Source organism: Propithecus coquereli, unplaced genomic scaffold (genome assembly GCF_000956105.1).
Source record: "Propithecus coquereli isolate 6110/MARCELLA unplaced genomic scaffold, Pcoq_1.0 Scaffold62, whole genome shotgun sequence".
Classification (NCBI taxonomy): Eukaryota; Metazoa; Chordata; class Mammalia; order Primates; family Indriidae; genus Propithecus; species Propithecus coquereli.
In genome coordinates, this window is record NW_012152174.1 from 3,770,535 (window position 1) to 3,795,710 (window position 25,176).

Genomic DNA, 25,176 nt, shown 5'->3' on the forward strand with positions numbered 1-25,176 from the left:
AAAAAAAATTTAAAAGTTATAATAAGCTAAGGTTGATTTATCGAAGAAAAAATATTTTTTCATAAATTTAGTATAGCCTAGATACACAGTGTTCGCAGAGTCTACGGTAGGTACGTGAACAGTAACGCCCGATGTTCACATTCAATCACTACACACTCACTGACTCACCCAGAGCAACATCCAGTCCTACAAGCTTGAGTCATGCGAAGTGCCCTACAGAGGTGTACCGTTTTTTTATCTTTTATACTGTATTTTTACTGTATGTTTCCTAAGTTTAGATACACAAATACTTACCAATGTGTTACAACTGCCTACAGTATTCAGTACAGTAACATGCCGCACAGGTTTGTAGCTAGGAGCAACAAGCTATGCCATATAGACTAGGTGTGCAGTAGGCTATATCATCAGGGTTTGTGTAAGTACACTCTATGATGTTTACATGATGAAATCGCCTAATGACACATTTCTCAGAACGTATCCCTGTTGCTAAGGGACACTTGACTGTATAAGAAAATACAAAGACAAGATACGTACACTAATACAAGGAATTTACCAGTCTAAGTAAAATTAATGGGCACTGCAAAATAATGCAAAAGAAAAGAGTATGTTTCATTATCCTTCTAATGGTTAGGATTCTACATAGATCTATGATGTAAACAATTATGAAGTTTTTTCACCCCTCTATTATAAAACAGTAAACACTTATAGAAAATTTTGATGCCTATTCCATTTTTTTCAATATGTATAGCTTGCTTTTTATATAGTTGGGTTAATACTGCCTCAACAATTTTAATCAGGTTTTTTCACTCACAGTATTTCTCATGTTATAAACTTTTTAAACATTAATACTAATATTCTATCAAGTGGACATGCCACTATGTTTAGTTAACCATTTCTCTATCAAAATTTTCAATGTTATGTAAATTTCTCATCTTTGTTTAAACAGTTGTTAACCTGGGATACTGTTCACATAAGAGGTCAAGAATTATTTGTCTAGGCTAGTTCAATTTACTCCATCTAAGAAGAACTCAACTGCACAATCTCCTTCAGTTAATCTCTTAAGAAATTGGAATTCTTTGCTGTGGAAACATGTACCATGACCCAGTTTTGCAAAGGACTTATGGGAAAGTTTAAAGAAACTGTGTCCCATAACAAAAGAACAACTTAATATCAATTGTGAGGCACTGTGTTAGATACGTGGGTAATTTTTATCACATAGTTTAGGTAACATGTAAAAGACTTAAAATTTTTAAACTGTGAAGCTGTCTCACAATCAAGAGGTATCCAAAACAGACTTATTTCCTCATGGCATTAAAAATTAACTGCTAAATCTCATTATTCAACATGGAACTACAAGACAACCTGACTCCTTTTCTTTTCTTTTTCTTTTCTCTTTTAGAGATGGGGGTCTTGCTATGTTGCATAGGCTGGGCCTTGAACTCGTAGGCTCAGGTGATCCTCCTGCCTCAGCCTCCTAAGTACCTGGGACTACAGACGAACAACCCTGCACCTGGCTCTGACTCCTTTTCTTAATCCACCACATAAACATAGCCAAAACACCTGAATCTAAGAAATGTATAATCCAAATGTAATAAATATACCCAAGTCTATTTTCACGCTTACCTTGCTAAACAACTATATTTACTTTTAAAAGAATTATCAAGATCAAGAAAAGAATCTACCTTGGACTAACTGCATCCCGGGGAGAACGGAGCCATTCTTGCAGTTTATCGCTAGAAGCAACTCCTGCTTTTACCAGGTATGAATATGGTTCCACACGAAAGGCCCAAAAGTGTTTCCCTTTTGTAATTCCAACATCTCCAATGATGTAGTCTAAGCTTGTATAATAACCCACTTGGATACGTTCTGCAGCCAGGAGAAGACTAAATCCAGCTCTACTCTCTACCCGGTCTCTCTTCAAGTTCAGCAAGAGGTGTTCATTGTTATAGCCACATTTTTCATCAAAGAGGAAACTGAAAACTAAATAGAGCTTAAAATTAAAATCAGTCTGAACATTATTTATTAGCATTTCTATAACCTAAGGTTAAATTTGATAGATTTTTCAAATAGAAATTATTGGAAAGAGATGAGATGAGTGAGGTATCATACTACCAGACAACTATGACAAACCGAAACTCAGCAATAATTTCCAGCATATTCTCTATACCTGAAAATCTTCAGAACTCTCAAAAGCAAAAGAAAATATTTCAAATGTATGTGAAAATTTATTAATTAGAATAGAAATAGCAAATCTATCATAGATATTTTATACTATTAGATCTGTTCTTTTATCCTTAAAAATAAGGGGTCATACATTTTCATAAATATCTATACATTTACTTAAATATTTATCCCAACTTTTGTAAATATGGAAAATTTTAGCTATTTCAATAAGGCCTTTTCTTTATCAACCAACACAGTAAACAACAGACATGAGAAACATGGTACAACGTTAAAAGAAAAGAGAGAAAAACATAGCCTTTGGGTTCAGAGAGACCTGGGTGTGAATCCTTGCTTAACCTTTTAACTAGAGTTTGACCTAAACTTTAATTTTGCCATCTACAGAATGGAGGCAACGCCACTCCCCTAAGTGTCTATCAACTTAAATCACCGTGCATAACATGGGCTACTAGCCAACGGGGAAACAATCCAAACACGAATAGATACAGAAAATGTGATATATACATGCAATGGAATATTATTCAGCCTTAAAGAGGAAAGAAATTCTGATACATGCTACAACATGGATGAACCTTGAAATAAGCCAGATACAAAAGAACAAATATTGCATTATTCCACTTACATGAAGTACCTAAAATAGGCAAATTCACAGAGACAGAAAGTAGACTAGAAATTATCAAGTTCTCAGGGGAGGGAGATGGGAGTTATTTTTACAGGATGGTGAAAAAGTTCTGCAGATGTGAGTGGAGATATTGAACAATACGGTGAATGTGCTTAATGCCACACTTAAAAATGGTTAAAATGGTAAATTTTATCTATATTACATCACAATTTAAAAAAATGGCTGCTAGCAAACTAAAGTTATTCCCCACACATAGACTGACCACTCTTCTTGGTAATGCCTACTGTCCTGGCATAATTATTGTGCTTCCTTTCAATCTCAAGCCTCCCAGTTTGCACAAAAAATTTAAAGGGCCACCCTATTCATGTTGCTTCTCTCAAAAAAAAGGAAAACCTTTCACATTTCCTTTTCTCCTTCCCCTTCCACTATGTTACTGAAAACAGCAGCTACATCTAGGTTCCTTTTTCTTCTACTTTCAGTCAGAGAGACTAGAAAAGAAAGAGGAAATAGCATTAAGCATGAAATATTTATTTAATACTTGCAAATTCATCCTAAAGCTCTCTATTGGATTTTATTAAAATTCAAAAAAAAATTTTAGCCAACCACATATTTATATTATTTTTTAAGCCACAATGTGCATGAAAAACAAATAGTTCTCTTCTATTTTGAACAAAAAGGGAAGGAAGGGCAGAGTGCGGAGAATATGGGTACATAAGCCACTAAAAATAAGGAGGGAGCAATACGATCTACAAACCAACTGAAGGTGTCTCCAAGGCAGTGACTGACAGGGAGAATGTTTTCCTGCTAAGCAAATTGAGCACAAGTTTGCTTCTAAATGTCCCTCATTTGTGGAGACGTAGTGGACATCAACTGACCTGTAAGTAGTTTGTCATTCTCATTCTGTAAAAATCTTGAGGCACTCTGTATGCAGTATCAGTGGTTTTTAACTTGGAAGGGGAGGGAGGGTGGCTGGGCGTGAGGAGCTTTGAGTGTGGGGAGAAGATATCCATGTGGTTCTAATGCGTGCCTCCCATCCCCATGTGCTGAGAATTGCCAAGTTAGACAGAAAATCCAGGCAAATCAGGACCAGGTTGAATCAAAATTATGTTTTAGGATATTATACCAATAAATTTTAAAAATATCTACCTACCTCCCATGTTTTAGAGACTTCCATAACTGACCAAAAAAATATAGAATTATACTATTCACAACTTTTTTTTTTTTGAGACAGAGTCTGGCTCTGTCGCCTGGCCTAGAGTACAATGGTGTCATCATAGCTCACTAAAACCTCAAACTGCTGGGCTCAAGCAATCTTCCTGCCTCAGCCTCTCAAGTAGCTGGGACTACAGGTGCATGCCAACATGTCTGGCTAATTTTTCTATTTTTAGTAGAGAAGGAATCTTGCTCTTGCTCAAGCTGGTCTCAAACTCCTGAGCTCAAGCGATCCTCCTGCCTCGGCCTCCCAGAGTGCTAGGATTACAGGCCTGAGCCACCATGCCCAGTTCAAAACTTTAAAGTTAGCATTTATGCTATTTTAATCCTAACTTAATAGCCCTGCTCACCCAAATGTCTTCCTTTCACGTTTTTCTCTGACGTCAGTTAAAATCTAATTCTGTTCTCAGCCTACAAGGTAAAATTCAAGTATTTAGTTCATTTCTAAATCCTATCTGGGAGGGAAGCTACTTTTCTGTAATCTTTTTAAAACAAGAGTTGGTTTAATGTAGGTCTACATGGAGACATTGATTATTTACTTTATTGAGGTCTCTTCCAACGCTATGCTTTTACAATTTCCAATATTCACAATACCTGGAGCTGGAGGAGTATGAAGAATCAATTCTCTGCTGCAAGGACTACAGATTGAACCCTTGTAGGCTCTCACTCTGAAAGCATAATTACAATTGCTTTCAAGTTCTGAAACAACTTTACTTGTGCCATGCACTTCTATCTCATTCCATGACAATATTTCATCATCTCTATTCATCTTCCGATATTCAAGAACATAGCTATCAGCTTTATCCTTTTCTGGATGGTACCAATTTATCAAGGCATTGTTATAAACTTTGCTCTGTTCCTCATTGATCTCTGGCACATCTATGCCTGAAAAAATCATAAAATAGAAAACAGTGTTAAAATATTGATATTTTAAAACCTGTATTTTTCCTCAATGAAAATGATATATTGATAATACTTAACGACTTCCATACTGTCCAAGAATTTTCTAAATTTGTAATACTACATATAAGGAAAAAGAATAAGTATAAAATATTTTATATTTATAATTGAAAGGAGAAAAGAATGAAAAATAAGATGCAAAAATTGACTCGATTATAGCTTTAGATATTATAATTATTAATTCTGAAACACCACAAGTCAAAATTTCTAACCATATGCCTTCCACCTACTGAATTAACAGCCCTGGACTTGAAATTTTTTATCTATGTCCTCCTATAAACAATTATTTTAATATTTTTAAATCTAAGTTTGGTGAGTATATCAAACTCTCAATGATTATTATATAATTTGCTTTCATATTACAACTCTGTACAGCTACAAATCAATTTAATTTTTCTTAGTATAAACATGATACATATTTTAGTAAGAAAATCAGACACTATAGAACACACATAAAAAATTTAAGTAAGCTAAAGATAACCACTATAACCATTTTGTATAATCCCACCAGTGTTTTCTGCTCAATGGTATGCTACTATACAGGTATATCAACATTTAACTGTCTATTTTTGGGAACAGGTTTGTAATTTTTCACTAAAAATGCAATTATTAAAATACTGCAGCTAAATCTTTGTGCATATGCATAATTCTTTCCATAGAACAGATTCCTAGGCTTAACAGCTCGGATCATACGGTAAGAACATTAAGTTATAAAAGTTATACACACATCCCACATACACACACATTTATTCCAAATCACAGAGGAGGACATGAAATGACAAGTAGAAGTCTCCCTCTCCCCCTTATCCCCAAGCTACAACATGAGCAATGTATAAGCAGCACGTAGGGTGCATTACACAACTGAATGTTTTGTAGACACAATGAGATTTGGAAGGTCATACAAAATACATTTTAAAATTTTTTGAAAAATAAGGAACAAGTTACAGAATAACATGAATAGTATGCTCTACCCCACATCCTTCTCTTTTCTTTTTTTGGAAACATAGCTTACCAAAATAATGTACATGTAGAAAAAATGGGGGAATATCCATCAGGCGGAAGCTGAGTGACTACCATTCCACTCTCACCCATCCGTTCTAGTGGGTCTTTGCTAGACACTGTTATAACCCAAGATTACCCACCCTCAACCTCACCTTTTCCAGAGACCATTTTGGGATCCACGGGGGAGGGAAGACCTTGGATTCATAAATATGTTAACACGTTTATGAAAACAATTCAACTATAAATTCTGGAAACAGAGTACAGTGTATGAAATAGAATCAGTATTTTAAACAGTAATAAGTATCTATTTAAACGAACATGATAGTCATATTAAATATGCAGGTATCTATTTGGAAAGAAAGGAGCTCACAGTAAACTTTCAGAGTTTTTACCTTTTAACAAGACAAATCTCTAATTGAATGTACAAATTCATAAATCTGTACCTATATTGTATTAGACTACAAGCATATCTTTTGTAAGGATTGTGATCGTTCACCATTACTATTCTAGAAGAGAAACCTTAAGGAGATGAATGAGGTGAGAAGAAAAAAAGCAAAGGAAGACCTCTTTCTTGAGAAGTAGCAAGATACAAATATAAGCAAATGTTTGGGCCGAATTGTGTACCCTAAAATTCGTATGTTGAAGTCCTAACCCCAAGCACTTTGGAATGTGACTGTATTTAAAGATAGGGTCTTTAAAGAGGTAATTAAATTAAAATGAGGTCATGAGAATGGACCCTAATCCAATATGACTGGTGTCCTCATAAGAGGAGATTAAGACACACACACACACACACAAAGGGAAGACTATGTGAAGACAGGGAGAAGATGGCCATCCACCAACCAACGAGAGAGGCCTCAGAAGAAACCAACCCTATCACACCTTGATCTCAGACTTCTAGTCTCCAGAATTGTGAGAAAATAAATTCCTATCATTTGAGCCACCCAGTCTGTGGTACTTTATTACGGCAGCCCAAGCAAACTAACAGAGCAACATAAACATTTGAACATCCTAGAGTCAGATTCAGCCTGCAGATTCCATTTCTAGGTTTCTGTCCTAGAGAAACTAACATACACATGCACAAAAAAACACTGGCAAAGATGTTCAATATAGCATTGCTTATAATAGGGAAAAAATAGAAAAGGGGCCTCTCAGTAGGGAAACGACTTATTTACTTATGAAATACTACAAACAGTTAAAATACAGCTTTAAACCAGAATTTCATGCATTAACAAATATTTATCTTAATTTTTTTTAAATGCAGTTTACAAAAAGGAAACATACACCATGCTATTTATGCAATGTTTCAAAACACACAAACCAACAGAATATAGTTTTTGTGCATAAAAACATAGTTACAACATCATAAATGGGGTACAATTTCAGGATGCTATGATGATCCTGGGCAACTGAAATGCTGCTTTATAATGTCAAACTGAAGGGAATTTGTGTTTCTTTTACACAGTGTGAATTCAGACTAAAAGAATGAGGTTTTGCCTTTACTAAGACTTACCATTAGAGAAAAAGGACAATTCTCCAAGGAGTTCGGTTTGTTTAGATGTATTAACAACATAGTCTTCAAAAGAAGTCTGAGCTGCAGGTCTAAAGCTCTTCAAAGATTCAGTAGCTTTCTGTATTCTGCAGACATATATATTTTACATAAAAATCATTCTTTAAAAAGGCAAATTGGACTAAATATCTGCAATGTGATTAACAAAAGAAAACCTACACTCAACATTTAAGAATGAAACAAGACATATTCACGTTAATACAGTATTATGAACCACTCAGAGCTAAAGCTGAAATACACAGCAGCACATAATGATGTTGCTAAAGACATTCTGAAGTTAAAAGTGTAAGAGAATACCTGAGGTGGAGCTGCTTTGCCGTCTGTACAAAGCAAGACTGATCTGTCTCCTTAAGCACTTCTTGAGCATATCCCACGAGCCCATTGTTCTCCAAAAGTCCCTGATACTCCTCCATTTGAGTCTGAAATTTGTCTAATCTTAGTTTCTTGGAGGCATCAATTGCTTTCAAAACAGATGATTTCCTCTCTTCTAGAATTTCAAAGAGCTTTTCGAAATGTGTAATTGCTTCTTCTTTAGCCCTCTCTCCATTACACTATTATAAAACAAACAAAGCATCACCTCATCTGCTAAATTCAAATGTATTTTCACAAATTCTACACCTACGTGATGACAAAACTATCAAAATTCAATAAAAACAAGCCTGGATACTGTAAAGAAAAATGATTTTGTCTGACACTGAAATTTCACAACAATAGCTTGGCATCAAATACACTTAGCAAAGAACAACTGACAACTTCTATTTAGACTTACTTTGTAATTTTACCCATATTTTATTTCCTTAAGCTTTTCATCTCCAAAGTCTGGCAATAGACAATTTATTCAATTAAATAAGAAAACAATTTTTGTTTATTGTATATAAAGGAATTTGAAGCAGAAATGAAGTGACTTAACAAAAACATAGAAAAGCACAATTGCTGAGTTTTGAATTCATTTAAAATTCAGGAATTTTTAACCCTTTCTATGCTATTCCAATTTTTTATAAGTATAATAACAGTCGCGAAGCTCAAAAATATCACATTCTTTACTAAGACACAAAATGTAAATGTTCTCTTCAAACTGATATAATTTGATTATAATTAAATCCTGACTCAGCTGTGTGACCTTATAGTAATTATTTAACTTCTCTACGCCTAGCTTTTCTCTTTTGAAAACTGGGGATAAGAGAACCCATTTAGGTTTTTATGAAGATTAAAAGAAGATTATTTGCAGAAAGTACATACCACCATGTCACATGCTCTAGAGAAACATTCTTTCTTTTCTTTAATTTCAGAATATTATGGGGGGTACAAACATTTTGGTTACATAAATTGCTTTTGTACCATTTGAGTCAAAGTTACAAGTGTGCCCATCCCCCAGACAGTGTGCACTACACTAGAGAAACATTCCTATCACTGTACCTATAGCTATTCCTCTACTATGTTATAAAATGAGCCTATCTGTAGTGTTTATTAAACTTTCTGAATTCCTATAAAATCAAAGTTCAACTTGATCTTTAAAACAATACCAGCACAGCACTCGTGAGCACTTTTCATAATAGACCAACAGGCAGCAGCCAAAAGAAAAGAGTCTTCAAGAACATTCTTAAAAGTTGACAATATATGGCAGAAGTGCATTGTGCATTTTCCAAGGGCTTCAGGCCAACATTTATAACGAAAGGAAATTTTTTCCAGATTCCCTTCTGTTTCCTAACCCCAACAGCCACATTTTTTTTTTTTTTTTTTTTTTTTTGAGACAGAGTCTCAACTGTGTTGCCCGGGCTAGAGTGCCGTGGCGTCATCTTAGCTCACAGCAACCTCAAACTCCTGGGCTCAAGCGATCCTCCTGCCTCAGCCTCCCGAGTAGCTGGGACTACAGACATGCGCCACCATGCCCGGCTAATTTTTTCTATATATTTTTAGTTGTCCAATGAATTTCTTTCTATTTTTAGTAGAGACGGGGTCTCGCTCTTGCTCAGGCTGGTTTCGAACTCCTGAGCTCAAACGATCCGCCCGCCTCGGCCTCCCAGAGAGCTGGGAACAGCCACATTTTTAAAAAAGGGACAGGGCAAAGGGTAGTGACATTTTGATAGTATTTCAATGACAGATTGTAACATTAAATTCAGAAATATATCCATAAAGATTTTTTCCAGCTAAATATAATAATTACAGATAAAAAAACAGCATTTCCATCATCACTGAGTAAAAGTCTAGAATGGAGGCAAATTCTCTCATGTAGAAGATTCTTACTGATAAGCCTACTAATGCAGCTTAGGCCAAAGGTACAAAAAACTCAATAATGTCCCCAGGATTCCAGAGAATCAGTGTATACAAGAATACTTGATACCTGAGTTCCTCGATTTTTAACCTATTGGATGACAAAACCCAAAAGGAGGAAACTGGGTCTTTATTTCAGAAGTAAAGCAAAACAGGACTGAGAAAGCCAACAGAGTCAAGGCAAACCTAAAATGACCAAAGATGCAACCCCTGAAACAACCTACTATCAAGGTGATGATCTGCTTTGTGCCAGGAGAGTCTGTCACTTAATCAGACAAAAATATGAAAAAGAAAATCCTACTTTAAGTTACACGGAAAAATGACTTACCTAAAGTGGTGAATGCAATCAGTGAAGATCAGGAAAACAATATTAAAAACAAAAGCAATATTGGGAATGGTGTAAATTCATGTAATTTCTCAATAATTTTACTCCATATTGGAAAAAAAATTTTCTTCAAGAAGTAACAGTCTCGTAGTAGCCAGGATATTTTTATATTTAATTACCACTTTTAAAGTGATCAGGAGTAATGGTTCTTAACTTTGTTTCAAATGGAGAAAAGAATCAGGTCAAAGTGAAGAATATTTGGAATTTTAAAATAACCCAGTGCTAACCTCTTCTGCTGTAGTTTTAAATTACTTTTTCTAATTTTTATTGAAGTATAATATACAAACAGAAAAAGGCACATGTAAGTGTAAAGATTGATGAATCTTTACAAACACATCCACATAACCAGCATCCAGTAGAAAATCCAGATTAGATAAAAGAACATTACCAGCATTCCCAGAAGCCACCCTTATAACCTTTCCAGGCACTAATCCACCCACCCCTCCTCAATTCTAACAACATAACCTAGTTCCATCTTTTTGGGTACTTTTTATAAATGTCATTACATAGTATGCACTCCTTTGTAACTGGCGTTTTCCTTTCAACACTGCAAGATTAATCTACACTGTTATGTGTAGTTGTAGATCATTCATTCTTATTGATGTTTATATTCCACTGTTGATGGGCATTTGTACAGTTTCCATGTTGTGGCTATTACAAACAATGCAGTCATGAACATTCTAATACATGTCTTTTGGTGAACATATGTAGGGTATATACTCAGGAATACCTGGAAATTTTAAATAAACCTGGTCCTATCCACATATTGCAATTTCTTAATTTTTTAAAACACAATTGTAAAAGCTATTATTTCCCTTATGTTACTACTTTTGAGACCTTGTTAACTGCCACATAAAGAGTTAGTCATTCTTTCCTCTGTGTTTCGATAAAATCTAATCACCATTCCTGTCATAGCACTGATCACATAGCATTATAATTTATTTTTCACATTTGTTTGCCTAGTCCCAGAAAAGCAGGGGTGAGATCTAACACAACTTTGTATCCCCAGCTTATATAATACCCTCAGGATTTTATGAATAAATAAATGAATGTCTAAATGGAATAAATGAAAAATATAAAAACCAGTTTATCTCTTACCTCCGTTTCTTTCATTAACAAGTTGAGTTCCGAAATCTGACTCTTCACCTGGCTTTCCTTACCAATAAGGTAATCAATGTCCTTTGAAAGTTTTTCCTGTTAAAACATATTCATTAACATAAATGGACAGAAACAGAAGTTTAAAAAAAGACCTTGCAGAATTTTTTAATTGCACAGTACTCATTCTCTTCTATAGCCTATGATAAACAGATAGTAAAATTGGCTATGGTGATTATCACTATTAACCCAGGGTAGTTACTGGCCTTAAGCACACAGGGTCAAAGATATACAGAAGAGTAGAAACAGGCTGGAAAAAAGAACAAGGCAATGATGCTTAGATTAGTCAAAATTCTGAATACACAAACAGTGTATTTTTGTTGTTTTCACTATCATTGCCAGAACTCTTCCTCCTAAGGCTTCTAAGTAAATGGAAGGGCAGCAATTCAAATAGTATTTGCCTTCCATCAGATTTTATAATTTACTCTCACAAACACCGCCCCCCCCCGACACACACACACACACACACACACATATACAATAGGAACAGCAACCAGAGCCTTCCAAAATAATCATCACGACCCATCCCAGCCTATTCATTAAATATAATGACACAATAATGAAAACAAAGATGTGTAAGCATTTTCCAGAGCTTACTGAATAACTTATTTATAAGATAATCATTTTGAAATTAGTATAGTTTTCCACAGAAATAACATCATAGGTTTTGAAATGACATCATCATAGGTGAGATCCCTAGTCTTGCCCAGAAAATATATTCTGTAATATGCCTGAAGTATGTTTAACAAAACAAAAGCCCTGAAGCACCATAGGGTAAGAAGTTATTTAACAAACAAATGCCTTCAGAGTCTAAATAAGAAAAAGAACATAAAGAAAACATTTCCTAAGCTGTAGCCCCGACAGAAGGATCTGAGCATTTCAGGTACTCAGTCACCGCTGCTGGTCTGAAATGAAAGTGATATACAAGAAAAGAAGAGGGGCAGAGACCCAGCTTCTAGGAGCTTGAAAAGTGAGTATTCTCCTATATTATCTTCCTCTTTGTTAAGTAGACCATGTAATAGGGTAAGAGAACATCTGCAAAGACAAAAGTGACAGGTGTCTGGCAGGACCATTTTATTTCGGAGGGACACCCAGCAATCAGACACAGTGAGCCTCCTTGACAGCTCACTGGAGAGACAAAAGAAGGACCTGCTAGGTAGAGGAACAAGATTTCTGAGCATTCAAGGAAGAATGAGACAAGGAAAAAAAATGTCAATGGTAGGAAAAGACATAAAATCTTGTGTCTTAACCCAGCATTGCACAGATGAGGAAACCAGAGCTCATAGAGTACAAATACCACATAGTCAGTAGCTGAACTAGAAACCTGCTCATTGCACAGTGAAGAAAACTTACAGGCTTCACTTAACAGAAAGACTGCCAGTAGGGGGATTATTCCTCTAATCTAGTTTTTAACAATTTGGGCAAGTTCACCCAAAAGTGCAAGCCGTTTGCAGAATTCAAAGGACATCCTCCACAAAACACCTGGCTAGACACTAGGACACAGTTACCTGTACTGGAAGCCAGACCACACAGAGAGGCAGATGGGAAACCTAGTCCCTGATTCAGCAGTTTCAACAAGCAGCAAACAAAGACAAAGTTATCCTCCCATGACACCTATTTCTCTTTTCTACTGGCAGTATTCAAGTGACCAAAAATGAAACAATAACATAACCTATATCCCCCGTAGCCTTCCACAGCTTAAAATCTAAAATCAAGTTAAAAGGAAGGAAATCTGTTTCCTAATGACAAATCTAGATAAAAATTCCATTATGGAGTCTATTTTTAAAAGTCTGAAACACAAATGAGAGAAATTAACAGCATGTAAAAGATAGCTTAAGTGTATATTACTGTCAAAAATTTAATCCAGGTAATAGGAAAAAAAATTTGGACAGCTTATAAGATCAAACCAGTAAGAAATTGAAACAAAAAGGTGTTAAATTTAATTACAAATGGTGGTACATGAGGCACACTGTGGGCATGATAGAGTGACAAAGACTGGATTTACTCTCCCACTTGAAACAACTACAAAACCTAACCAAATATATGAAACAGCTCTTAAGACATAGGACATCACAAAACAAGGAAGAGATCTTTCCCGAAAAGATGGGAAACAAGATGAGCCTCTGACTGCCCCAGCTTACTGTCTGGAGAAGGGTTCAAAGGGAGCCCAGGGTCTCCTACGAGGAGATGAAGCTCAGAGTCCAGGGAGGGCAGAGTTTTTAAGGCACCATACCTGGGAAGAGACAGCTGTAAAGAGAAAGAACTCCACAGACGTACAAAGGGTCCCCCTTACGTATTCAGCAGAATACTGATAAACCCGTGTGTGAGGAAGCTGCCAGAGGCCAGGCAAAGAATCACCCTAAAGGATTAGAGGGAGCAATTCCAGGAGCTCCTGCAAGGCTGGGAATAGTGCCTGTTACCCACCAACTAGACCTTAAAAGAAAACAAACAAACAAACAAAAAAAAACCATTCAAAATTCATAGGCCATATAGAAAGAATCATCAAAGGGTTTTTATCTCAATAGCTGACTAAAATTAGCCCTAGAATTAAGTGCTGCTCTGTCCTAACAAAGCTTGAAAGCAAGAAAGAACCAAAAGGAACAAACTATTTCCAAGTAACTTAATCACATATTCGAAGAAAATTCAAGAATATCTGTAGGAATAAAAAAACGTCCAGCACCCAACAAGATAAAGTTTACAATACCTGGCAGCCAATCAAAAATTACCAGGCATACAAAGTAGCAGGGAAATACGAACTATAATGAAAAGAAAAAGCAATCAAAACCGACCTAGTAAGGACACAAATGAGACTATTAGTAGCCAAGAACAATGAAACAGTTAACACTTGTATTCCACGAGTTCAGAAAAGATAGAGGGAAGATAGAGCATGACACAGATACAAAATGTAAAATATAAAATTGTATGTACATATGCAACCAGATATAGGCCAAAATATACATACACATATTGTTACAGATAGAAAGGAAACAATTAAAATGGGTGGTAGGTTCATGGATGAATCAATTCCTTTTTAAAATATTATTTAAAGGAAAAAAGAATGGAACAAAAAAAAAATTAGCATTAGACCACTGTCTTCTTTGATGTTGATGACCAAACTTCAAAGTTTTTAAAAGTGTCAGGAATAAAGTTAACAGAGAGGAAGCAATTCAGTTTTTGAATTCAGGAAGCAATTCAATTCTGGGAAGGGTCTCACCAGAATAAGCAAAACACTAATTCTATAGACAAGGAACAAGAATCAAGTGTCTTAAAATAGCCATGGTCCCTTCAAAGTGTGTCATTCCCACATACATACCCATTACTGAAGGTATTGGGCTCATTAGGGGATCATGATGAACTCCTTCCCGCAGAGTTCAAACTAACAGTGTAGGTATTAATATACTCTGCACATTATCATATCAGCACCAAAAAGAATTGTTGTTTAGAAATACTAACAACCTAATACTAGTAGATCCTTAAGTAACACTTTACATTGTAACTCATTTTAGTAAAAGAGATCACATAACACAATGATTTTATAAATGAAAACTTAAAGGCAATAAAGTTATAAAGAATAAAAATTCAATTGCAAAAATAAACAAGTCCTACCTTTAAGGTTTTGTAGGCACTGCTCATAGTGGTTACACGGTGATTGGAATGATTACCACCCAACTTACAGAGATGGCAAACTGGCCTCCTACATAATTCACAGTACATATTTATTCTCTCCGTTTCATGTTCTGGACACATTAAAATCTATTGTGCAAAGAATAAAAGCATGATTAAGGATCTGGGTTTCAAGTAATCTGATACAGTCCCTAAATACAAAGATTTGCTTTGTAAAATCACTAAATGAATAAAACATAAAATGAAATAAACATGACTGATACATCACAAGAAAATTCTCTATATCAGAATTCCTTTTCTTCAATTTGAGGGTTGAAATGGTTAATTGAATAAGCACTCGCATTTCTCCGAAAGTGAAAATATCATTCCTATCAGATTCAAGTGCAATGAATGCTTAACCAAGCTAGAAAGGCCCTCTGACCACGCTGACTAGGCAATTCCTAATGATCGTGATCAATATTTTTATGAAGTACCATAACAATTTATGAGAACCTATGGCTTCACCATCCTTTCAAGAAATCTGTTACTAAGAGTATGTTGAACACTTTATAAGCTTCCAGATGTGTTTGCTTCTTCAAACTCCTTACAAACACAATGACCAAATTTAGAACTGTTTTTCTAATTGATTAAGCATTTACCTTTTTATTTATTCAGTAAACTATCATCATCGGAACATTTGAAATTTTACATAAAGTAACTGTTTTCATTCAGAAGAAGGGGGATTTCTTTAAGTATGTTAATAAAATCAAAAGGCTGTTAATGATTCCAGTAGATTAGATTTTAGGCAACCATCTGATCTGATAACTTAAAGACATTTACACACACAAAAAAAGTCCAAAATGAAAAGTCCTAAAACCAATATATAGGTTTGGGAGAAAAACAACTGAAAAAGACTTTAAGCATGTCCAAGTTCCTACATTCTCAAAGCCATTACATTTAAAATAAAATACAAAGTTTGGCTTTCTGCAAGAAATGATCAAAAAAACTCAAAGTTATAGGCAAATATTCAATAGGATAAGGAACATCCTTTTAGAATTTTACTATACTGAATAACACTAACTACTTGAAAGAAAAAATACATTTTTCTCAGTATAACTTATTCATATTCTTTGGTTTTCTTATCGATCTTTTGTTACATTAATATTTGTAAACAGAAAGTATAAGACTATAATTTACACTCAATCATGAAATCCTTAACTCGCAAAAACACAAGCCTAATATAATTCATTTAATAACCATAGGTTCTTTCATGATAAAATATTAATAGTATTAAATTTAATTACTCATTTAAAAGAAATATTAAAATACCAGATTAAAGTCATTAATTTTTAAAAATCTATGACCTTGAGCATTTAAAATGACATGAGAAAAATAAAGCATTAAAAATGTTTGATCTATTGGCAGACTGACACAGTTTGAGAAAAGAATTATTCAAAACATGGAAGCATAGATTGTTTTTGTTTTAATCTACTAGTCCTACACTATTTAATATGATGTAAGAAATACTCAGCTCAAAGTTTCAAGAAAACTTTTCAGATTTTTTTCCCTTTTTCTATTACAAATTAAATGTTTTATGATTAAGAATGCAAATAAGTTTTAATACCCACACAAGTTACTAAGTTGTAAGGAATAAGAACTTTTAAAGTATCAGCTAGAGTTTTTTTTAGTCTATATAAAACATACAGAAGTGAAGATATCCAAAAATCATTCTTCTTTTCAGTCACATAGCAGGGCAAACAATGCATAAAGTTCTTTTGAGCATTATTAAAGAAATTACACAGAATATTTAAGAAATGCAAATTCTATTTGACATAATATATAACCATTATATCACAAGCTTCAAAATATTAGGCTGAAATTACTCTTATTTATTCTTAATACAATTTTAGCTAACTAAAAAACATCAGAAAAATATTTTTCCCAGTCAAATTTGTTAGGAAATTACGGATTTATCACACTAAAGCACAAAAGCTTTTTAACTTTAACCATTTCAATCTTAGAGATTATGTCTGAGATATCTCAACCTTTCTTCTATTACTCAGAATTAACACGATGAATATTCATTCATTGTATTGTATCACCTGGATTGTAATAGAATGAACCACAATACTACCCTCTAAACTGTTGGGGATGTTGAGCCCCACCACTACATAATTCCAATGACTAGGGCTTCAGTTCTTTTATCTGCTTTTAAAGTTATTTTCTTTCTGTTAAGTTCTAAACTCCTAATAATTTGTCATAACCTTAATACTCTAAATTTTTTAGGTAAACTTCTCTTACCTTGGGTCTAAAATTGGTAGTTGGACCCACATATTCATGCTGAGCTTTTACAGTACCCCAAGGGTGATAAATTTTGAAGCACTCATTGCAGTAACTTGCACTACAATCCATGCAACTTTTTGTGGATTCTTGAGGCGGTGGTTTACAAAGGTCACACATAATGGCTGTGGCTGCCCTAGCTGCTTGCCGGTATCTTTCGACAATAGTTTCCAAAGTGAAATTTCTAAACAGGCCGTTGATTCCTCGTTCTCCAAGATCCACATCATGCTCACAGCCAGGGCAAGGAAAAATAGTTGTCCTAGGGGTCAGTGAATTGCGCTTCCAGCCTGTGTAATTGGTAAGTGTTTATTTAGTTACATCAGTAGAAAAACGATTAGAATGAAGAAAAGAGGAGTCATATTTTAGAAAGATGTGTATCTACAAATACATTACAAAAATACGATACCCAAAGTGGCTCCATTTGAATCAATTTGTATTCCATAAGTGTTTTAAAAACTTCAGTATACAAAAGATAAGCCCAAGTTATTGAATAGTTATCAAAGAGAAAGGAAAATGTTCTATAGTAAATCCCATATAAAATCAAACATAGATATAAAGGTAAAACATATAATACAATACTACATGTGGTCAGGATCTTTTGAAATTATATAATTAACATTTATAGTTACTTTTATATGCCATATCCAAACACATTTAAATGAAAACAGCCTTAGCTGACAAGAAATGAGTTGATACATGAAAGAGCAAGGGTCCTTAATCCAGGGCCCATGAAGATGCCCAGGGAGATGCATGAACTATTTGAAATTGTGTGCAAAATTTTCCATCTATATGCATATGCATATTTCCTGGTTAAAAATCCATAACTTTTATCAGTTTCTCAAGGGAATACGTGACCACAAAATTTTTAATAACCAAAACAGAGGGTTTCCCACTGTAGTATTGTTTTATGTGGAAAAATTCAGTGGGCAAGATTAGTTAATTGAGTGCAATCTACAGAAGAGTGAAAAAACTCATTCATAGGCCTAGAATTTAGTGACTTTAAGAGGGACCAACCATTTAATATCTTCTTATGACCTGAAACAAAGAATCATTAAGAGTACTTAATTCAGTAAGTCAAAAGTTACTCAAAAAGTACTACACATAATTTTACTATACACACACACACACAATAAATGACCTTATACATCACATTTTTGTTCAGCATTATTATCCTTATTTTAACAAATCAAGAAACCAAGGCATGACAGTCCTTACCTGCTGTTCACAGGAATCCAACGTGTCTATTTACCACAGGTGCATGCATATCGTATTCCCTACTCCCATTTATAAATCTCTGCTTAAGAATATGCAGTCTTAGTTACCCACAAAATAACTCCTTTAATATAAAAACAAACTTCTTAACCTACAGCCTTATTTCATACTACCATGTATCCAATACCAAAAATAAATGGCAAAACTTATTATAGTATATCACATTTAGAAAAGGTTTTTAAATAGCTACATTAATATTTGCACATGACTACCATCACTCAAAAGAGTATCTTAAAAGATGTCTGGCATGATACCACTACAGGTAAAATTTAGCAATCAGCACACAATATTACTTATTTGAAGTGACTTAATAGCATGCTAAATGGCATCGAGCCCCAAAAGCTACTTATGCAACAAACATGCAAAATATTTTTAATATCTTCATTTAAAGATATCTTTAACCTTTACATTTTAAAATATTAATGCATACAAAAAATCTGCCCCATAAAAATTTGAAAATCCTACCTAAAATAAATTCTTGTAATAACTCTAGAAACATGCAATACAGTCCAAGATCTTTCACACCACAGCAGGCATATCATGAAATAAGCAGCAAAGCTACTTTTAAAATACATGCCGATGAAAATTTCATTTAGGGGAAAAAAACAAGCCAAACAATTCTGGAAGTGATACAGTGCAGTGGTCAAGTTTAAACGAATGGAAATTCACACTTAATTGCAGTCTTCCACACATGAACTAGGTGATGGAAATTTAAATAAATGGATAACTAATCGCAATGTTTTAAAAATGGGTTATTACTGGTTTTTATGAAGGTTGTCATAAAGTAATGGGATAAAATTAAATTAAATCATGATAATAAAATCATGCTTTAACAGGTACACTGGTGATGCCCAGATTTTGGTCTTCAGAAATTTGAAAAAAAAGTGCTTTATCCCTTTTCTGTATACCTCTGTTACTTTTACAGTAAAAAATAAGGTGTAAAACATCACAATGACTTTTGTAAATCAGATATTAAATCAAGATGAGTAATTTTTCATATAATTTATTCAAACAGATATCTTGACTACTTTTCTAAACAGATTTTGAAAGCTCTTAAGTATTTCTTATGAATGCTGAATAACTTTTATTTCATCTGCCTTGTACTTCTACCATTATTTTCATTAAAAAAATAGAATATATGTTCAAGGCAATAAACGAAGCAGGACAAATCTAAAGGTATTCTGGGAAGTAAACCTAATGAAAAGAAATCAAGACAGTGGAACTAAGAATAAAAATTTAATTTAAATTTAACTTTCTACTTTCTGTAGTTGTGCTAATACAGTAGCCATTAGCTCAATGGAGCCATTTAAATTTAATTAAAATTAAATAAAACTAAAAATTCAGTTCTGTGGTTACAATAACCACATTTCAAATTCTCAAGAGCCACTGGTGGCTAGTGACTACCACGTTGTATGGTGCAGGGTTGAACATTTCCTTATCACAGCAAGTTCTATTGAATAGTACGGCTCTATAGCATGATATAATGAAAAAGAAAAGTAACGATGACTTGCGAAGGTAAGGAAGTAATGTAGAACAAGCAATGCAATTTTGTATGTCAAACTGAATTTGCGGGGCCAATAATATTTGCAAATCATGTGAATTTCATCACCTTGTGGAATCAATTCTTTTCCCTATCTATCTTTACTTCAACAATAAACAGTAAGCATAAATCATGACACAATTTCAAAATAAAGACTCCAGAAAATTTTCAAATTGGTTTGTAGCAAAATCCCCAAAAAGTCAACTTTCAGTCATTTGTTTAACCATTTAAATGTCAAAGAGAAAATAAAATATTTCAAAACAAAGGGGAAAGTGCCAATTCATAACTAACAGGTTCCAAACCTCTGCCATTTGCATTCTCTCCCACATTCTCTATGCATCTTCCCCACTGCTGCCCCTCGACCAGTTAGTGGACGACCTCTCCCCACATGGGGCTTCTTGGTGTTTGGCAGTGGGCCGACATCTTATGCCAACACCTTAGTGGTTTTTTTGGCATAATCTGATGTCTATGACTTACAGCTACCCTTTGAGAATTACATTAGCATTCTCCACACTATAAAAATTATTTTTCTCAGCTACCTCTGAATAAAAAATGAGTAATAAGAAATTAACTTTTTTAAAAGCAAACTATTCCTGTCTCTCCTCCCAGTTACTAGATTTCAAAACTTAAAATTCAGAGACTTACTTAAGCCTGTAAGAAAAAGGATCACATGTGGCTTCAAGATTTTTTTGTTTTGTTTTGAGACAGAGTCTCACTCTGTTGCCCGGGCTAGAGTGCCGTGGCGTCAGCTTAGCTCACAGCAACCTCAAACTCCTGGGCTAAGGCGATCCTTCTGCCTCAGCTTCCCAAGTAGCTGGGACTACAGGCATGCCCCACCATGCCCGGCACGTTTTTTCTATATATTTTTAGTTGTCCGATTAATTTCTTTCTATTTTTAGTAGAGACGTGGTCTCGCTGGTTTCGAACTCCTGAGCTCAAACAATCTGCCCGCCTCAGCCTCCCAGAGAGCTAGGATTACAGGCGTGAGCCACTGTGACCGGCCAAGATTTTTAAATCAAGAAATGCAGGAGGAGGAGGAGAGGAAAACAGAAAAGGGATAAATTTCAGGTGTTTACTATTTTCCAAGGAAACAGAGGGCATCACCAGCAACCCATAAAAAAGTAGTCAGTGTTATTTTAAAGGTCAACTGGAGTAAAAAACTTATTTTTAATAAGATAGGTTGGCCCATCTTTCTTCTATTTTTTCTTTTTTAGAGACAAGGTCTCACTCTGTCACCCACGGTAGAGTGCAGTGGCATGATCACAGCTTACTACAGCCAGGGACTCCTGGGCTCAAGCGATCCTCCCACCTCAGTTTCCTGAGTTGCTGGGATTATAGGCATGAGCCCCCGTGCCCAGCTTGGTTTGGCCCATATTTCATACAGAATCAAATACTTCAGAAAGCTTAAAAAGGAAGTGTATGTTATTTATCCACAAGTGGGTAAAGACCTCAATGTTAAAACTCTTTTGCCAAATACTTTAAAACATTAACAAACAAAAGAATCCATAGGCATAAAACAAGCAAAGATTATGTTACTAACTACAAAAATTATCAAAACATTTAATCAAATTTTTCAATACATAAGGAAGTACAAGCTTATTTAAACCTCTTAAATGTAGCGATATTAAATTTTGGTCCACTAATAAGTTCCACTAATAAGTAAATGTAAAGGATTTTTAAGACACCATATATAAAAAAACAAAAGGGATATATGTTATATTCTTCAAAATATCTTGTCATGTATATTGACAAAATGCAAGTACTAAAAATCAGTGTTCTCCCTTCGAAACATCAGAACTTGCTTGGAAATTTAGTCCTGTTGACCTTTAAGTCATTTCGGCCCAATTTACTCACTTTCTACACAATTTTGAAGACTTGACCACTGATGTTTGAGAACCTTATATACACACAACATTATTTAAATCTAACACTATACTGCCTGCGGCCACAAAAGCAATAAAACATTTTCTACCTCTCCACCCCAAAGATCTCCGTTGTGATGCTGTGAACAATGAACAGAAAGCTGGATTTAGAATTTAATTTCAAAGAGAAGATTCACAACTTGTAACAAAAGAGAAAGGAGTAACTGTGTCCTGCACATAATACAATTATTGAATTAACAGTAAAAATGTGTTTTTCCTGGTACACATGGTATTTATGAAGCCAGCAACGTAAAACATTCAAACTATCTTATCAGAATTCAGAATTATATCATTGTTGATGCAGCATTTAAGAGACGTATACTTAAGAGACCAAATCTGTAAAAGTACAGATTTGTATTTTTAACAATCATATTTCTGGTAATTGTTGGAAATACAAAGTAAAATCAAGCACCTTTTGACTTTCTACTGACCTAAAAACTATAAATAAATATCTCTAAAACTGTCTATATTCAACAGAATACAAAATAGTGAGAAAGCTTACATATATATGATCTAAGGATACAGTAATATAGATTTTATTTTTGTATAATTTAATATGCTATTGTGTTATACATACAAACCTTATTCTCCTTTCAAGGGACTCTTTATTTTTTAAAAAATCTGTCAAATGTCTAATGCAATGTTATCCAAAAGAAATATGAGCAAAAGTATAATATATGTAATTTTAAATTTTCCAGTAGCCACATTAAAAAAGAAACAAGTGAGGCTGGGCACCATGGCTCACACCTGTAGTCCCAGCACTTTGGGAGGCTGAGGCAGGAGGATCACTTAGAGGCCAGGGTTTAAGGCTTCAGTGAGCTATGATTACAGCACTCAGCAAGAAACAAGTGAAATTAATTTTAATAACATGTTATTTAACCCATTTCACAGTCTTTTTGTATTCTACATCTTAGAAATCCAGTGTGTACTTTACACTCACAGCACATCTCAATTCAGACTAGCCACGTTTTAAGCACTCAATGAGCACACGTGGCTAGTGGCTACCGTACTGCACAGTTCAGGTCTAATTAATCCCTTTATTAAACCAGTGGCAAAACTAATTTTTAGAATTCTATTCCTCCTATACCAATTGCTCAGAAAAGGGTTTCTGGTTTCCTTCTCAAGTATGTCTAAATTATAAAAAAAGAAAAAGAAAAAAAGAAACCTGTCATAAAAAAAAAAAAGAACATTACTTACCCATGAATCTATCCAAAGAAAAATTATAGGCAAATGCCCAATAATGGAGAACAAGTAAAGTTATATTTGCACTGGCTTAATATATTTCTACTGGTTTAAAACTGGTGATCATGCAGAGAACAATCCTAAAGTTTGCACTAACTCGATAAAAACCTCCAGAAATGATTACCATACTTGGAGCATTCTCATCCTCTGGGTGCTCTATTAACTTGCACTGTATATGGTCTTGATAAAGAACTGTGCTGTCATTTCTACATCTCTTACAAGCTTTGTATAATGCCTGGCCCTATATGTGTTAAAAAAAGAAAGTAGGTCTACTTGTTTATCATCCTTCAGCATTCAGCCATATCTGGTAACCACAGGGCATTCAAATACTTGTTGAATGAATGAATGCAACCGGTATTCAATAAGGCACAGAACTTCAGTGCTGGAAAAGATCTGGCAGGTGACAGAACAACTGGCCCAATGTACCGCCCAAAGCAGAAATACCCTCTACAATATTTGCAGGCAGTGGTCACCCATTCCATTGTTTAAAACAAAGACTGCAAACACTGATGTTCCAAAAGCTGTATGGATCAGAGCCCAAGATGTGTTTTGACTGTCTTGCCCTATGTTAAGCTGACAGGACATTTTTAAATAAATTGCCAATATGTAAAAAAAATTTTTCACATAAAAATCAAATTTTTTTATAAAACTAATAGATCTGACAAATTGGCATCCCCAAGCCCACATGATAATTCACTGGTGCCCAGTGGGAACTGCCCCTTTAACAAAGCATCCATTTCAGTCTCCACAGTCCCAAACCACGCCCACCTCTCCAACCCGGAGGCCTGGAGTCAGCTGGCTGCTGACGCCAGGGCGAAGGCTTTATAGTTGTTGAGTTAATGGGAAAATAAAATATTGTCTCTATATCGAAGAGGTAAAATGACACAGAGGCCAGCTTCATTAAAGCACCTGTTTGGTCCCTGCAGCATCTAAATTTAACACCTGATTTAAATGCTTCTAGTGGCAGGGCTCTGATAGAATTAGGCAGCCCATTTCATTTTTGGACAGCTTGTGGGGCGGGCGCAGGTGTTGTTTTCTTTCATGCTAAGCTAAATCTGCCTTCCTAGTACATCTACTTATTTATCTGGAAACTTTGCTAACGATACCCAGTGTACTCCTTCCATCTACAAGACAGCCATCATATTCTGCAGTCATCCGTTCTCCTCTCCTAACTGTTCTTCACAGAAAAGTTTTCAAACTCTTCAGCACCCCAAATTCCCCACCCCGCAGGACATAATCTGACTTCATAGGGTTCTTCCTAAAGAAGAGGGAGGAATACTTCAGTAATTCTATTTCTGATCTAGACAGTGGAATGTATGGTGGAACAGAGCTCTTATTTAAAAAAAAAAATGCCACTACTGCTGAAAATAAGCAATTGTGGTGTGTTCTTTGTAACAGAAGTTTGTCATTCAACATCCATTCGATAAACATTTATTAAGCAACTATACAGTATCATGCTAGGTTAATTCCTGAAAACAGAAACAGTTAACTATATTTCACCTAGTACTTCATTTATGAACCATATAAAAACCAAATCTTAAGATTAAAAGCCTAAATAAATTAAACAATTTCAAGCAGGGCATGGTGGCATGTGCCTACACTTTCAGCTACCTGGAAGGCTGAGTAGCTTGAGCATCACTTGAGCTTAGGAGATGGAGACTAGCGTGGGCAATGTAGTGAGACCTCTTCTCAAAAAATAAATAAGTAAATAGGCCAGGCATTTATGCCTGTCATCCCAGCACTTTGGGAGGCCATGGCAGGATGATCACTTGAGGCCAACAGTCAGAGACCAGCCTGGGCAAAATAGTGAGACCTCTTCTCAAAAAATAAATAATAGGCCAGGCATTTATGCCTGTCATCCCAGCACTTTGGGAGGCCATGGCAGGATGATCACTTGAG

At 34.9% G+C, this 25,176-nt stretch overlaps 1 protein-coding gene across 3 annotated transcripts in view; it reads right to left on the bottom strand.

Moving 5' to 3' along the window:
* TRIM36 (tripartite motif containing 36) overlaps nucleotides 1-25,176 on the bottom strand; it is a 59,637-nt gene that overhangs the window by 18,263 nt on the left and 16,198 nt on the right. For all 3 annotated transcript variants that reach the window (XM_012659514.1, XM_012659516.1, XM_012659515.1), the window contains 7 exons: nucleotides 17,263-17,588; nucleotides 14,965-15,111; nucleotides 11,302-11,397; nucleotides 7,845-8,098; nucleotides 7,491-7,615; nucleotides 4,610-4,900; nucleotides 1,683-1,980 (listed from right to left, as the gene is read on the bottom strand). In XM_012659514.1, the coding sequence (XP_012514968.1) occupies nucleotides 1,683-1,980; nucleotides 4,610-4,900; nucleotides 7,491-7,615; nucleotides 7,845-8,098; nucleotides 11,302-11,397; nucleotides 14,965-15,111; nucleotides 17,263-17,588 (1,537 nt within the window). The remainder of the gene's footprint in view (nucleotides 1-1,682; nucleotides 1,981-4,609; nucleotides 4,901-7,490; nucleotides 7,616-7,844; nucleotides 8,099-11,301; nucleotides 11,398-14,964; nucleotides 15,112-17,262; nucleotides 17,589-25,176) is intronic.